This window comes from Bombina bombina, chromosome 7 (assembly GCF_027579735.1).
Source record: "Bombina bombina isolate aBomBom1 chromosome 7, aBomBom1.pri, whole genome shotgun sequence".
NCBI lineage: Eukaryota > Metazoa > Chordata > Amphibia > Anura > Bombinatoridae > Bombina > Bombina bombina.
This window is the reverse complement of record NC_069505.1, coordinates 86,757,017-86,770,896: the sequence shown is the minus strand read 5'-3', so window position 1 is coordinate 86,770,896 and position 13,880 is coordinate 86,757,017. Positions and strand designations below refer to the sequence as shown.

The 13,880-nt window shown below is 36.6% G+C and overlaps 1 protein-coding gene across 1 annotated transcript in view; it reads left to right on the top strand.

Annotated features, from left to right (window-relative positions):
- Positions 1–13,880, top strand: part of LOC128635766 (intestinal mucin-like protein) — a 112,079-nt gene that overhangs the window by 51,191 nt on the left and 47,008 nt on the right. Inside the window, exons 5-6 of the mRNA XM_053688882.1 lie at positions 10,499–10,627; positions 11,262–11,307. Coding sequence (XP_053544857.1) covers positions 10,499–10,627; positions 11,262–11,307 — 175 coding nt within the window. The remainder of the gene's footprint in view (positions 1–10,498; positions 10,628–11,261; positions 11,308–13,880) is intronic.

The following is a 13,880-nucleotide window of genomic DNA, read 5'->3' as shown; positions in this document are numbered from 1 at the left end:
TTTATTTTTATTTTACAGGCAACCTTGTATTTATTTTAACTAGGTACAATAGTTAATAAATAGTAATTAACTATTTAATAACTACCTAGCTAAAATAAGTACAAAAGTACCTGTAAAATAAACCCTAACCTAAGCTACAATTACACCTAACACTACACTATAATTAAACTAATTACCTAAACTACCTACAATTAATTACAATTAAATTAAATAAACTAAATTACAAAAAAAAACAACTAAATTACAGAAAATAAAAAAAAGAATTACAAGACTTTTAAACTAGCTACAATTAATTACAATTAAATTAAATAAACTAAATTACGGAACCCCCCCCCCCACTAAATTACAGGAAAAAAAAAGAATTACAAGAATTTTAAACTAATTACACATAATCTAATCCTCTAATAAAATAAAAAAGCCCCCCCCCCCAAAATAATACAAATCCCTGCCCTATACTAAATTACAAATAGCCCTTAAAAGGGCCTTTTGCGGGGCATTGCCCCAAAGTAATCAGCTCTTTTACCTGTAAAAAAAAAAGACAATACCCCCCCAACATTAAAACCCACCACCCACACACCCAACCCTACTCTAAAACCCACCCAATCCCCCCTTAAAAAAACCTAACACTACCCCCTTGAAGATCACCCTACCTTGAGCCGTCTTCACCCAGCCGGGCACAAGTGGTCCTCCAGAGGGTCCGAAGTCTTCATCCTATCTGGCCAGAAGAGGAACTCCAGACTATCTTCATCCTTCCGGAGCGGGTCCATCTTCAAGACATCCGACGCGGAGCATCCTCTTCATCCGACGGCCGACGACTGAATGATTGGTCCTTTAAGTGACTTCATCCAAGATGGCGTCCCTTGAATTCAGAATGGCTGATAGAATCCTATCAGCCAATCGGAATTAAGGTAGGAAAAATCCTATTGGCTGATGCAATCAGACAATAGGATTGAAGTTCAATCCGATTGGCTGATCCAATCAGCCAATAGGATTGAGCTCGCATTTTATTGGCTGTTCCAATCAAATTGAGGTTCAATCCGATTGGCTGATCCAATCAGCCAATAGGATTGAGCGCGCATTCTATTGGCTGTTCCATTCAGTCGTTAGCCGTCGGATGAAGAGGATGCTCCGCGTCGGATGTCTTGAAGATGGACCCGCTCCGCTCCGGAAGGATGAAGATAGAATATGCCGTCTGGATGAAGCCTTCTGCCAGTCTGGAGGTCCTCTTCTGGCCGGACAGGATGAAGACTTTGGACCCTCTGGAGGACCACTTGTGCCCGTCTGGGTGAAGACGGCTCAAGGTAGGGTGATCTTCAAGAGTGTAGTGTTAGGTTTTTTTAAGGGGGGATTGGGTGGGTTTTAGAGTAGGGTTGAGTGTGTGGGTGGTGGGTTTTAATGTTGGGGGGGTATTGTCTTTTTTACAGGTGAAAGAGCTGATTACTTTGGGGCAATGCCCCACAAAAGGCCCTTTTAAAGGCTATTTGTAATTTAGTATAGGGTAGGGAATTGTATTATTTTGGGGGGCTTTTTTATTTTATTAGGGGGATTAGATTATGTGTAATTAGTTTAAAATTCTTGTAATTCTTTTTTTTTCCTGTAATTTAGTGGGGGGGGGGGTTTCCGTAATTTAGTTTATTTAATTTAATTGTAATTAATTGTAGCTAGTTTAGGTAATTAGTTTAATTATAGTGTAGTGTTAGGTGTAATTGTAACAGGTTAGGGTTTATTTTACAGGTACTTTTGTACTTATTTTAGCTAGGTAGTTATTAAATAGTTAATAACTATTTAATAAATATTCTACCTAGTTAAAATAAATACAAAGTTGCCTGTAAAATAAATATAAATCCTAAGCTAGCTAGAATGTAACTATTAGTTATATTGTAGCTAGCTTAGGGTTTATTTTATCGGTAAGTATTAAGTTTTAAAAAGGAATAATTTATTTAATTATAGTAAATTTATTTTGTTTAATTTAAATTATATTTAAGTTAGGGAGGAGTTAGACTTAGGTTTAGGGGTTAATAAATTTAATATAGTAGCGGCAACGTTGAGGTCGGAAGATTAGGGGTTAATAAATGTAGGTAGGTGTCGGCAAAGTTAGGGACGGCAGATTAGGAGTTAATAAAAATTAACTAGTGTTTGCGAGGTGGGAGTGCAGCGGTTTAGGGGTTAATATATTTATTAAAGTGACGGCGATGTCCGGTCGGCAGATTAGGAGTTAAAATTTTATTTTAGTGTTTGCGATGTGAAAACTAAATACTTACCTATAAAATAAACCATAAGATAGCTACAATATAACTAATAGTTACATTGTAGCTAGCTTAGGGTTTATTTTTATTTTACAGGCAACTTTGTATTTATTTTAACTAGGTACAATAGTTAATAGTTATTAACTATTTAATAACTACCTAGCTAAAATAAGTACAAAAGTACCTGTAAAATAAACCCTAACCTAAGCTACAATTACACCTAACACTACACTATAATTAAACTAATTACCTAAACTACCTACAATTAATTACAATTAAATTAAATAAACTAAATTACGGAAAAAAAACCCCACTAAATTACAGGAAAAAAAAAGAATTACAAGAATTTTAAACTAATTACACATAATCTAATCCCCCTAATAAAATAAAAAAGCCCCCCAAAATAATACAATATACAGAGCCAGTAGTCAGACAGAAAGTGGTAACGCAGACAAAAGTACAGAAGGGCAATAAGTACAAACAGACCCAGTTAGAATCACATAACATCATAAATGAACAAGTCAATCAGGATTTTCATTTAGTACAACACCAAAAAAGATAAGGAGGCAGAGGAAGAAATTCAGAAAGAGGAGGGATAATGATACAATCATCCACAACACATCAGGGCTTTCAGAGAGATCAGTATTCCCTAAGGAGGAGACAGAACTAATACAGGGAACAAATGTCATAAATCTATTTAAGATACCATTAACGGCTGCAGAAATATCAGTGTTAAGCTTAGGCCTAAATTTTGTGCCAACAACACGGTCTGATATTTTTGAAACCATAATGGATCTGAATAGATTCATTAGAGGCCTAACTATCAAGAAGTTTTACAAACATAATCCAACACCCCTACAAGAAATAGTTATTCAAAAGACACAAGTCCCCAATATGACTATTTTAATTTTACAGAGGCTAAACATTTTCGCAGTCTCTGCACTCATTTGAGATGGAAAGTGCAGACACAGAGGTAAGGAAACACTCACATAATAAATATAAGCCAAAGTTTATATTTTATCCAACACAGATCAGGGGTCATGCTTTAGAAGCCTTTTACAAAAGGGTAGAGGAGGATTTAAAGGTTTTGAGTTAAAAAAAATACCAAACAAATGAATAATCTTTCACAGGAACATAAACAGGCCTTAAGAAAGCTACAACAGAAAGAGGATATAACAATCAAGCAGTCTGATAAAGGAGGCTCCATTTTAGTATTGGATAGAGCCTATTACATATCAGAAGCAGAGAGGCAGCTAAATGATCCTTTGGTGTATACTAAACTTTTTGGCGATCCAATAACTACATATGGAGCCCAATTATATGATCTGCTAGATGATGGCAGGTACATGGATATCTTTGATGACAATACATTTAATTATCAAAAGGCTAGATTACGAGTTTTGCGGTATGAGTGAAAAAGCAGCATTAAGGCTCTTTTTCACTACAGCTGGTATTACGAGTCTTGCAGGTTTAGGGGTACCGCACACTTTTTTGGCCATAACGCAACGTAACTACTGCAGTTTTCAAAAAGTCCTTTTCAATGGGACTCCCTTTGTGCCGGTATTACGAGTCTGTCTGGGAGGCCAAAAAGTGAGCGGTACACCCTAAAACTTCAAGATCCATAACGTAAACTGAAACTCAGTAGTTATGAGTTTTACGCTACAAAGCTGTAACATAAAACTAATAACTAAAGTGCTAAAAGTACACTAACACCCATAAACTAACTATTAACCCCAAAACTGAGGCCCTCCCGCATCGCAAACACTAAAATAAAATTATTAACCCCTAATCTGCTGCTCTGGACATCGCTGTCACTAGAATATGATGAATCGCATGTGCTCATGCGTGAAACGCGTAAGATAGGAGCTTACCCAAAGTCTAGTATGGAAGTCTGCTCCTAATAAAACCCTTTGCATATACTCAAAGACTCAGCGCTTCTTTTTCCTCATTCTTATAAACATATTAACCCCTAAACCGCCATACTCCCGCATCGCAAACACTAGTTAAATATTATTAACCCCCTAATCTGCAGCCCCTAACATTGCTGCCACCTACATACATTTATTAACCCCTAATCTGCCACACCCAACGTCGCCGCCACTATACTAAATTTATTAACCCCTAAACCTAACCCTAAATCTAACACCCACTAACTTTAATGTAATTAAAATAAATCTAAATAAAACATACTATTAATAACTAAATAATTTCTATTTAAATGTAAATACTTACCTGTAAAATAAACCCTAAGCTAGCTACAGTATAACTAATAGTTACATTGTATCTAGCTTAGTTTTTATTTTTATTTCACAGGCAAGTTTGTATTTATTTTAACTAGGTAGAATAGTTACTAAATAGTTATTAACTATTTACTAACTACCTAGTTAAAATAAATACAAATTTACCTGTAAAATAAAACCTAACCTGTCTTACACTGACACCTAACCTTACACTACAATTAAATAAATTACATCAATTAAATACAATTAACTAAATTCCAAAAAAAACCCACTAAATTACACAAAATAAAAAAAAGAAATTATCAGATATTTAAACTAATTATACCTAATCTAATAGTCCTATGAAAATAAAAAAAGCCCCCCGAAAATAAATAAAACCCTAGCCGAAACTAAACTACTAATAGCCCTTAAAAGGGCCTTATGTAGGGCATTGCCCCAAAGAAATCAGCTCTTTTACCTGTAGAAAAAAGTACAAACAACCCCCCAACAGAAAAACTCACCACCCAAAAAAACCAACCGCCCAAATAAAATCATAACTAAAAAACCTAAGCTCCCCATTGCTCTGAAAAGGGCATTTGGATGGGCATTGCCCTTAAAAGGGCATTTAGTTATTTTTCTACCCAAACCCTAATCTAAAAATAAAACCCACTTGGGGTTTATGTTAGGGTGTTAGGTGTAAACATAAATTTTCTTTCCCCATGGGAATCAATGGGGTTGCGTTACGGAGCTTTACACTTCTTTATTGCAGGTGTTAGGCTTTTTTTCAGCCGGCTCTCCCCATTGATGTCTATGGGGAAATCATGCACGAGGATATAAAACCAGCTTACCGCAGCTCACCACAGCGCTGGTATTGGAGTGCAGTATGGAACTTAATTTTGCTCTACACTCACTTATTGCCTGCTAACGCCGGGTTTTTGTAAACCTGTAATACCAGCGCTGTAGGTAAGTGGGCGGTGACAATAACTTTCAAGTTAGTACCGTGCAGCTCTTACCGCAAAACTCGTAATCTAGCCGTATATGTGGAAAAAACGGTAGTACCTGTCTTTCACCACCTGCCGAAGGTACACAAAACATTGACACAAGTAAAAGGTTGTCCTATAGTCTCAGGGATAGGGTCTCTATTTGAGAACTTGTCGAATTGGTTAGAGTCTGTACTACAACCAATAGTATATAAATTACCTTCATTTCTCAGGGACACCAAACACCTGTTAAGAACACTGGAAGATATAAATTGGGGTGACAATATGGGATGGTTAACTGTGGATGTAGTAGGATTCTATTCTGCAATCCCCCATGACAAGGGTATAGCAGCAGTGGGATTTATGTTATGTAGATTGACCAATTATTTCACTGAATTGATTGAATGCATTTTGAGGGCCCTGAATTTGTGTTGACCCACAATTACTTCGAGTTTGGGGGTACATTCTATTTACAACAACGAGGAACAGCCATGGGAGCAAAATTTGCTCCAGCATATGCAAATATTTTCATGGGCTGGTGGGAGCTTACCCATGTGTATACAGATTGCAATCCATACTCAAAGTTAATTGTGGGTTTCAAAAGATTTATTGATGACCTTCTATTTATTTGGCAAGGGTCAGAGGAGAACAGTACAAATTGTGTTGATTTTCTAAATGGTAATTCAGTGGTTTTAGAATTTACTTTATCCTTTAATAAGGAAAAATACCATGCCTAGATGTAATACTGATAGGTAACCCTGTAACTAGGAAAATAGCGACTACACTCTACAGGAAGCCAATTATGAGAAATGCACTCTTACATGCAGGAAGCTGCCATCCCAAACATACAAGCTATGGCATAGCCAAGAGCCAGTTCCTATATTTGAGAAATAATTGTTCTAGTGATGACAGCTTCCTGCACGAGAGTGAGATGCTGAGGTCAAGATTTCTTGATAGAGGATATGACCCAGGAACCATCCAAAAAGCACTCAATGAAGTAAAATTACAATTGAGATCTACTTTATTGGATGATATATCCAAAAGGGAGGAACGTAAAGATAAACCTACCTTTGTAAACACCTACAGTTCTCAATATTATTCGATTTGTAACATAATAAGGAAAAATCTTCCAATTTTGTTAGCAGATGACGACCTTAAAGATGAAGTCAGGAATGGCTGTTATTGTGTACACCTTAGAAATGTTACCATTTGCAATATGGTTTCACCCTCAATTTTGGCCCCAAAAAGTAGCTGGCTAACTACAAAGGGTTACTTTAGATGTGACAGAAGCACCTGTAAGGCATGTGGTTTTGTGACGGGTGGAAAAATATTCAAGTCCCAAGTGACACAGAAGGTATTCTCTCATTACCAGTGTACTAACTGCAAATCAAACTATGTGATTTATGTGATAACATGCTCGCTATGTAAAAATCAATATGTTGGATGTACCTCTAGGGAGGTTAGAGAGTGGGTTTGTGCACATATAAATGACATAGAGCATGGTAGCCATGCCACAGGAGCCTCCAAACATTTTGTTGATGTACATGGCCAAGATATGAGTACATTCTCATGGATGGTTATAGATCAGATATGCAAACGTCTCAGAGGTGGTGATAGGTTGCGCCAACTTCGAAAAAAGGAGGCCTATTGGATTTATGTCTTGGAAACTAGACAACCTCTAGGCATGAACATGGAGAGAGATATAATTAACTTCTGGTAAAATGTATTATGATAGCTAACGGGCAGTGCTTTGTATATTAGAAACATTATATATATTGTTAGTTGCTGGTGGATCATAGTGTCAGCCTTGCAACATAGTAAGAGTTTTCGTTGCTAATAATAATTTTTCTATAGTAACCAAGCTAATGACACTTATTATGTATCAATATATGAGTTCAAGAAATAGATTAAACCTAACACATAGATTATGTCTAGGGATACTAATTCTAGCACTATGGCTGTGATAATCTTATATATACTAGTATAGCAGTATTTTTAATCCAGCATAAGGATCTGTATACAGGGAGTGCAGAATTATTAGGCAAGTTGTATTTTTGAGGATTAATTTTATTATTGAACAACAACCATGTTCTCAATGAACCCAAAAAACTAATTAATATCAAAGCTGAATAGTTTTGGAAGTAGTTTTTAGTTTGTTTTTAGTTATAGCTATTTTAGGGGGATATCTGTGTGTGCAGGTGACTATTACTGTGCATAATTATTAGGCAACTTAACAAAAAACAAATATATACCCATTTCAATTATTTATTTTTACCAGTGAAACCAATATAACATCTCAACATTCACAAATATACATTTCTGACATTCAAAAACAAAACAAAAACAAATCAGTGACCAATATAGCCACCTTTCTTTGCAAGGACACTCAAAAGCCTGCCATCCATGGATTCTGTCAGTGTTTTGATCTGTTCACCATCAACATTGCGTGCAGCAGCAACCACAGCCTCCCAGACACTGTTCAGAGAGGTGTATTGTTTTCCCTCCTTGTAAATCTCACATTTGATGATGGACCACAGGTTCTCAATGGGGTTCAGATCAGGTGAACAAGGAGGCCATGTCATTAGATTTTCTTCTTTTATACCCTTTCTTGCCAGCCACGCTGTGGAGTACTTGGACGCGTGTGATGGAGAATTGTCCTGCATGAAAATCATGTTTTTCTTGAAGGATGCAGACTTCTTCCTGTACCACTGCTTGAAGAAGGTGTCTTCCAGAAACTGGCAGTAGGACTGGGAGTTGAGCTTGACTCCATCCTCAACCCGAAAAGGCCCCACAAGCTCATCTTTGATGATACCAGCCCAAACCAGTACTCCACCTCCACCTTGCTGGCATCTGAGTCGGACTGAAGCTCTCTGCCCTTTACCAATCCAGCCACGGGCCCATCCATCTGGCCCATCAAGACTCACTCTCATTTCATCAGTCCATAAAACCTTAGAAAAATCAGTCTTGAGATATTTCTTGGCCCAGTCTTGACGTTTCAGCTTGTGTGTCTTGTTCAGTGGTGGTCGTCTTTCAGCCTTTCTTACCTTGGCCATGTCTCTGAGTATTGCACACCTTGTGCTTTTGGGCACTCCAGTGATGTTGCAGCTCTGAAATATGGCCAAACTGGTGGCAAGTGGCATCTTGGCAGCTGCACGCTTGACTTTTCTCAGTTCATGGGCAGTTATTTTGCGCCTTGGTTTTTCCACACGCTTCTTGTGACCCTGTTGACTATTTTGAATGAAACGCTTGATTGTTCGATGATCACGCTTCAGAAGCTTTGCAATTTTAAGAGTGCTGCATCCCTCTGCAGGATATCTCACTATTTTTGACTTTTCTGAGCCTGTCAAGTCCTTCTTTTGACCCATTTTGCCAAAGGAAAGGAAGTTGCCTAATAATTATGCACACCTGATATAGGGTGTTGATGTCATTAGACCACACCCCTTCTCATTACAGAGATGCACATCACCTAATATGCTTAATTGGTAGTAGGCTTTCGAGCCTATACAGCTTGGAGTAAGACAACATGCATAAAGAGGATGATGTGGTCAAAATACTCATTTGCCTAATAATTCTGCACTCCCTGTATATATGCACAAACAATATTTCTTTACTTCTACATTTATTTTGTATATATTATTGGTATGTTAAATGCTAAGTGAATAGAAAAAGAAGGAATAATATTTACATCATGAGTTTACCCATTGGTTGTTTTTTTAAATTAAATTCTCTTTTAGATAGGTATATATATAAACCATTTTTTCTGTAGCATATGAAATACACATATAAATAAATATATATTTGTCCTTCATGCTTGTTAGGAAAGGGATCATGTAGTAATTAGTGTCACAATACAATGCATTACCTGTCACCTGTTCTATGTATATCTGTATATTTGATTGGCTACTTGTGAGACCACAGGACCAATAGAATGCAGGGTAGTAATGGATCAATATGGTCTATGATTAAGGCAGGAAGCTGAAATGCATAAGACAGATTATCCGCCTGTAGTCTTCCCTTTCTATTTGCTGTTAGTAGTGCTGCTAGCCTATAAGATGTTTCAATGATGATGTTTTTATACTGTCACTGACTTTCAATAAATACACTTGGATTTTGAGCCGCTTTTGCATCTTTTACCTATATATATATATATATATATATATATATATATATATATATATATATATATATATATATATATATATATATATATATATATATATATATAATATACGCATGCAACAACAAAACAATAATTAAAGGGATTTGGCTCTGTAAAATTAGTTTTCCCTTACTATCTTTTAAATAATTTGTTAAACCACATGCAGAATTTAAAATGTATATGGAATTGCCCCTTAGGTTTATTTTTGTATATGAAGTAGCTGTTTTTGCTAATTGAAAACACAATTAATTGAAAACAATTAATTGACAATACAGCTCATGCAAATGGGCTGAGCTTGCAGAAAGTGCAGACATCCCTATTTTATCTATTTCTTTATACACAAATACCTCCTTTTCTTATCTTGTGGTCTATATTCAAAGGCAGAAATTAGAGAGTAACTGAAAATTAAAATGTTTATGCCTGTCTTTCCTACCCCTGCAAGGCTGTTGCTGATTCATCTTTACATAACTTTTGTACAGAGAATACAATTACAAATTTTCCATATTGGTTGTGGTTTTAATAGTCAATATTCAGCTATTTAATATGAAAAAATAAAGGCAAATGAGCTACTTGTAAACTATTTAATACATTCCAGCAAATAAAATGGATTGTTGAGAACACATTAAGAGCTAGATTACAAGTGGAGTGCTAAATTATCTTGCACCCGCAAACAACCATTGCAAGTGGCTGACTATTGCTACCGCGAGCTTGCGCTGGTAGTTCACAGTGGAGCGCAAATATTGCTTTCATAAAAGTGATATTTAGCGCTTTACTTGTAATCTGGCCATCACTGAGAGAAAGAATTACAGTATGATTTCCCTCTAATTCTTTTTTTATACCTTTTAATGCCTCATTGTCACTATATATTTATATATATATTTGTTTTTGTTTCAGCCAGGAGAATCACAGTCCTTTAAAGAAGACAACTGCACACAGTACTCATGCAAGCTCATTAATAACAACTTTGTGACATCATCGCAGACACAAAGCTGTCCTAAGATTCGTGAGGAGGAGTGTGAGTCTGTGAGTTGTAATCTGATTCTTTAGATTTCCGCCAGCATAAATGTAGGTAGAAAATCTTCTGAATGCTGGTCAACATATTACTGTATTTAAAGGGATGTAAAACCCAAATAATTTACTTTCATGATTTAGATAAACCATACAATTGTAAAGATTTTTCTAATTATATTATTAATTTTGCTTTATTCTTTTGGTATCCTTTCTTGAAGGAGCAGCAATGCACTACTAAGAAACTAGCTGAGCACATCAGTAAGCCAATCACAAGAGGCATACACGTGCAGACAACAATCAGGAGCTAGCTCACAGCTCCTGAGTCTCTCTAGATATGCTTTTCAACAAAAGGATATTGAAAGAATGAAGCAAAATAGATAAAAGAAGTCAATTGGAAAGTTGTTTAAAAATGTAAGCTCTATTTAAATCATGAAAGAAGAATTTGGGATTTTGTATCCATTTAAATATTATAAAACATGGAATTCAGAAAACAATTAGAAATATTTTATAGCAAATATATCAGTTTCTCACTAATGATTGGCTGTTACTACTGCAAATGTAATGGGGGTATTTACAATTGTTAAGACGTTGCCTGTATTGTGATTATGAAGTCTTCATATTTATACACATGTTTTATCTCATGCAGGTGGATATTATAAAGGCACCTGATGGATGCTGTGATATATGCAAAGGTAAAAAGCAGAGTTGTAGATATGTATCTCATTCACCCCACTTATTTTCAGTATATATTAAGAGGATAAGTCCCTTAGCTATAATGTTAGTGAGAGGAGCCTAAATTAGTTTTTTCAATAAGCATTCAAAATGTAGGAATGAATGAAAGCATTGTTCTAGACTACTGGATTTCAAACTTGTCCTCAGACCTCCCTAACAGGACAGATTTTGAGGATATCTGAACTGAAGCACAGGTGAAATAATCAGCTGATTAGTAAACATACGGCTAGATTTAGAGTTTGGCGTCAGCCGTCAAAACCAGCGTTAGAGGCTCCTAACGCTGGTTTTGGGCTACCGCTGGTATTTAGAGTCAGTCAGGAAAGGGTCTAACGCTCACTTTGCAGCAGCAACTTTTCCATACCGCAGATCCCCCTACGCCATTTGCGTATCCTATCTTTTCAATGGGATCTTTCTAACGCCGGTATTTAGAGTCTTGGCTGAAGTGAGCGTTAGAAATCTAACGACAAAACTCCAGCCGCAGAAAAAAGTCAGGAGTTAAGAGCTTTATGGGCTAACGCCGGTTTATAAAGCTCTTAACTACTGTGCTCTAAAGTACACTAACACCCATAAACTACCTATGTACCCCTAAACCGAGGCCCCCCCACATCGCCGCCACTCTTATTAAAAAAATTTAACCCCTAATCTGCCGACCGCACACCGCCGCAACCTACATTATCCCTATGTACCCCTAATCTGCTGCCCCTAACACCGCCGACCCCTATATTATATTTATTAACCCCTAATCTGCCACCACCAACGTCGCTGCTACCTTACCTACAATTATTAACTCCTAATCTGCCGACCGGACCTCACCGCTACTCTAATAAATGTATTAACCCCTAAACCGCCTCACTCCCGCCTCAATAACCCTATAATAAATAGTATTAACCCCTAATCTGCCCTCCCTAACATCGCTGACACCTAACTTCAAGTATTAACCCCTAATCTGCCGACCGGACCTCGCCGCTACTCTTATAAATGTATTAACCCCTAAAGCTAAGTCTAACCCTAACACCCCCCTAAGTTAAATATAATTTAAATCTAACGAAATAAATTAAATAAATAAATAAATTATTCCTATTTAAAGCTAAATATTTACCTGTAAAATAAACCCTAATATAGCTACAATATAAATTATAATTATATTGTAGCTATTTTAGGATTTATATTTATTTTACAGGCAACTTTGTGTTTATTTTAACCAGGTACAATAGCTATTAAATAGTTAAGAACTATTTAATAGCTACCTAGTTAAAATAATTACAAAATTACCTGTAAAATAAATCCTAACCTAAGTTACAATTAAACTTAACACTACACTATCAATAAATTAATTAAATAAAATACCTACAATGAAATCTAACACTACACTATCAATAAATTAATTACATGAAATACCTACAAATAAATACAATTAAATAAACTAACTAAAGTACAAAAAATAAAAAAAGCTAAGTTACAAAAAATAAAAAAATTAATTACAAACATAATAAAAATATTACAACAATTTTAAGTGAATTACACCTACTCTAAGCCCCCTAATAAAATAACAAAGCCCCCAAAAATAAAAAAATGCCCTACCCTATTCTAAAATTAAAATAGAAAAGCTCTTTTACCTTACCAGCCCTTAAAGAATTCTGCTCTTTTGCCTGTAAAAATAAGCACAATACCCCCCCAACATTACAACCCACCACCCACATACCCCTAATCTAACCCAAACCCCACTTAAATAAACCTAACACTAATCCCCTGAAGATCTTCCTACCTTATCTTCACCACACCGGGTATCACCGATTCGTCCAGGCTCCGAAATCTTCATCCAATCCAGTCTTCTATCAAGCGGCAAGAAGAAGTCCAGAAGAGGCTCCAAAGTCTTCATCCTATCTGGGAAGAAGAGGAGATCCGGACCGGCAACCATCTTCATCCAAGCGGCATCTTCTATCTTCATCCGATGACGAGCGGCTCCATCTTGAAGACCTCCGGCGCGGATCCATCCTCTTCTTCCGACGTCCTAAGTCCGAATGAAGGTTCCTTTAAATGACGTCATCCAAGATGGCGTCCCTCAAATTCCGATTGGCTGATAGGATTCTATCAGCCAATCGGAATTAAGGTAGGGAAATTCTAATTGGCTGATTGAATCAGCCAATCAGATTGAGCTTGCATTCTATTGGCTGTTCTGATCAGCCAATAGAATGCGAGCTCAATCTGATTGGCTGATTGGATCGGCCAATCGGATTGAACTTGAATCTGATTGGCTGATTCCATCAGCCAATCAGATTTTTCCTACCTTAATTCCGATTGGCTGATAGAATCCTATCAGCCAATCAGAATTCGAGGGACGCCATCTTGGATGACGTCATTTAAAGGAACCTCTTCTGGACTTCTTCTTGCCGCTTGATAGAAGACTTCAGCCGGATGATGGATCTCCAGCCCCTGCTTGGGCTTGGATGAAGATTTCGGAGCCTGGACGGATCGGTGATACCCGGTGTGGTGAAGATAAGGTAGGAATATCTTCAGGGGCTTAGTGTTAGGT